The sequence below is a fragment of the Salvelinus sp. IW2-2015 genome, unplaced genomic scaffold, assembly GCF_002910315.2.
Source record: "Salvelinus sp. IW2-2015 unplaced genomic scaffold, ASM291031v2 Un_scaffold16442, whole genome shotgun sequence".
Taxonomy (NCBI): Eukaryota; Metazoa; Chordata; class Actinopteri; order Salmoniformes; family Salmonidae; genus Salvelinus; species Salvelinus sp. IW2-2015.
In genome coordinates, this window is record NW_019957588.1 from 57,939 (window position 1) to 58,946 (window position 1,008).

The window sequence follows — 1,008 nt, forward strand, 5'->3', positions numbered from 1 at the left end:
ATGCCCACCTAACCAGATGGACAAGCCAGCACAGGTGTAAACATACTGACTAACGAGGAGACACCAATCAGACACTACGTGCTAACGAACTATACGTGCTAACGAGCTAACGTGCTAAAGTCCAACCTCAAAAACATAAATGGAAAAACCAAAGCCTTGTAACACCTCCCCTTTAAGACAACAAATATTTTTAGATGGCTAGATGTAAAAAAGCTCTTCCCACATTGACCACATCTATAAGATTTCTCTCCTGTGTGTATTCTCTGGTGTTTCGTCAGACATCCAGATGCACCAAAACTCTTCCCACATTGATCACAGCTATAAGGTTTCTCTCCTGTGTGTGTTCTCTGGTGTACTATCAGGCTGCTTAGCTGAGTAAAACTCTTCCCACATTGATCACAGCTATAAGATTTCTSTCCTGTGTGTGTCCGCTGGTGTACTATCAGGCTGCTTAGCTGAGTAAAACTCTTCCCACATTGATCACAGATATAAGGTTTCGCTCCTGTGTGTGTCCGCTGGTGAACTGTCAGGCTGTTTAGCTGAGTAAAACTCTTCCCACATTGATTACAGCTAAAAGGTTTCTCTCCTGTGTGTATTCTCTGGTGTATAGTTAGATTGCCAGATGTAGTAAAACTCTTTCCACAGTGATCACAGTCTAAAGATTTCTCTCCAGTGTGAATTCTTCMATGTATTTTAAGGTCTGATGAAGAGTTGAATATCTTCCCACAGTCAGAGCAGCAGTGAGATTTCCCTCGAGTGTGAATTCTCAGGTGTTCTTTTAGTGAATTTGATATTGAYAAATATATCCCACAAACAGAGCAGCAATTAGATATCTTCCCTGTGGGTCTCTGCTGGTGTTTCTTGAGGAGTTCTGATCTGGAGAGACTCTCTGCTTCGTCAGCATCATGATGTTGTTGAGGCTCCCCAGAGGATCCACGATAGTCACATCTCTCTCCTGTGTGAACAACAAAGTCAGACAGATGGTTAAAGGCCCACAACAGTAGAATT

At 42.6% G+C, this 1,008-nt stretch overlaps 1 protein-coding gene across 1 annotated transcript in view; it reads right to left on the reverse strand.

The window, feature by feature from the left end:
- Positions 1-98: 98 nt before the first annotated feature.
- LOC139022635 (zinc finger protein ZFP2-like) overlaps positions 99-1,008 on the reverse strand; it is a 28,754-nt gene continuing 27,844 nt past the window's right edge. Inside the window, exon 2 of the mRNA XM_070442668.1 lies at positions 99-955. Within this exon, the coding sequence (XP_070298769.1) occupies positions 99-955 (857 nt within the window). The remainder of the gene's footprint in view (positions 956-1,008) is intronic.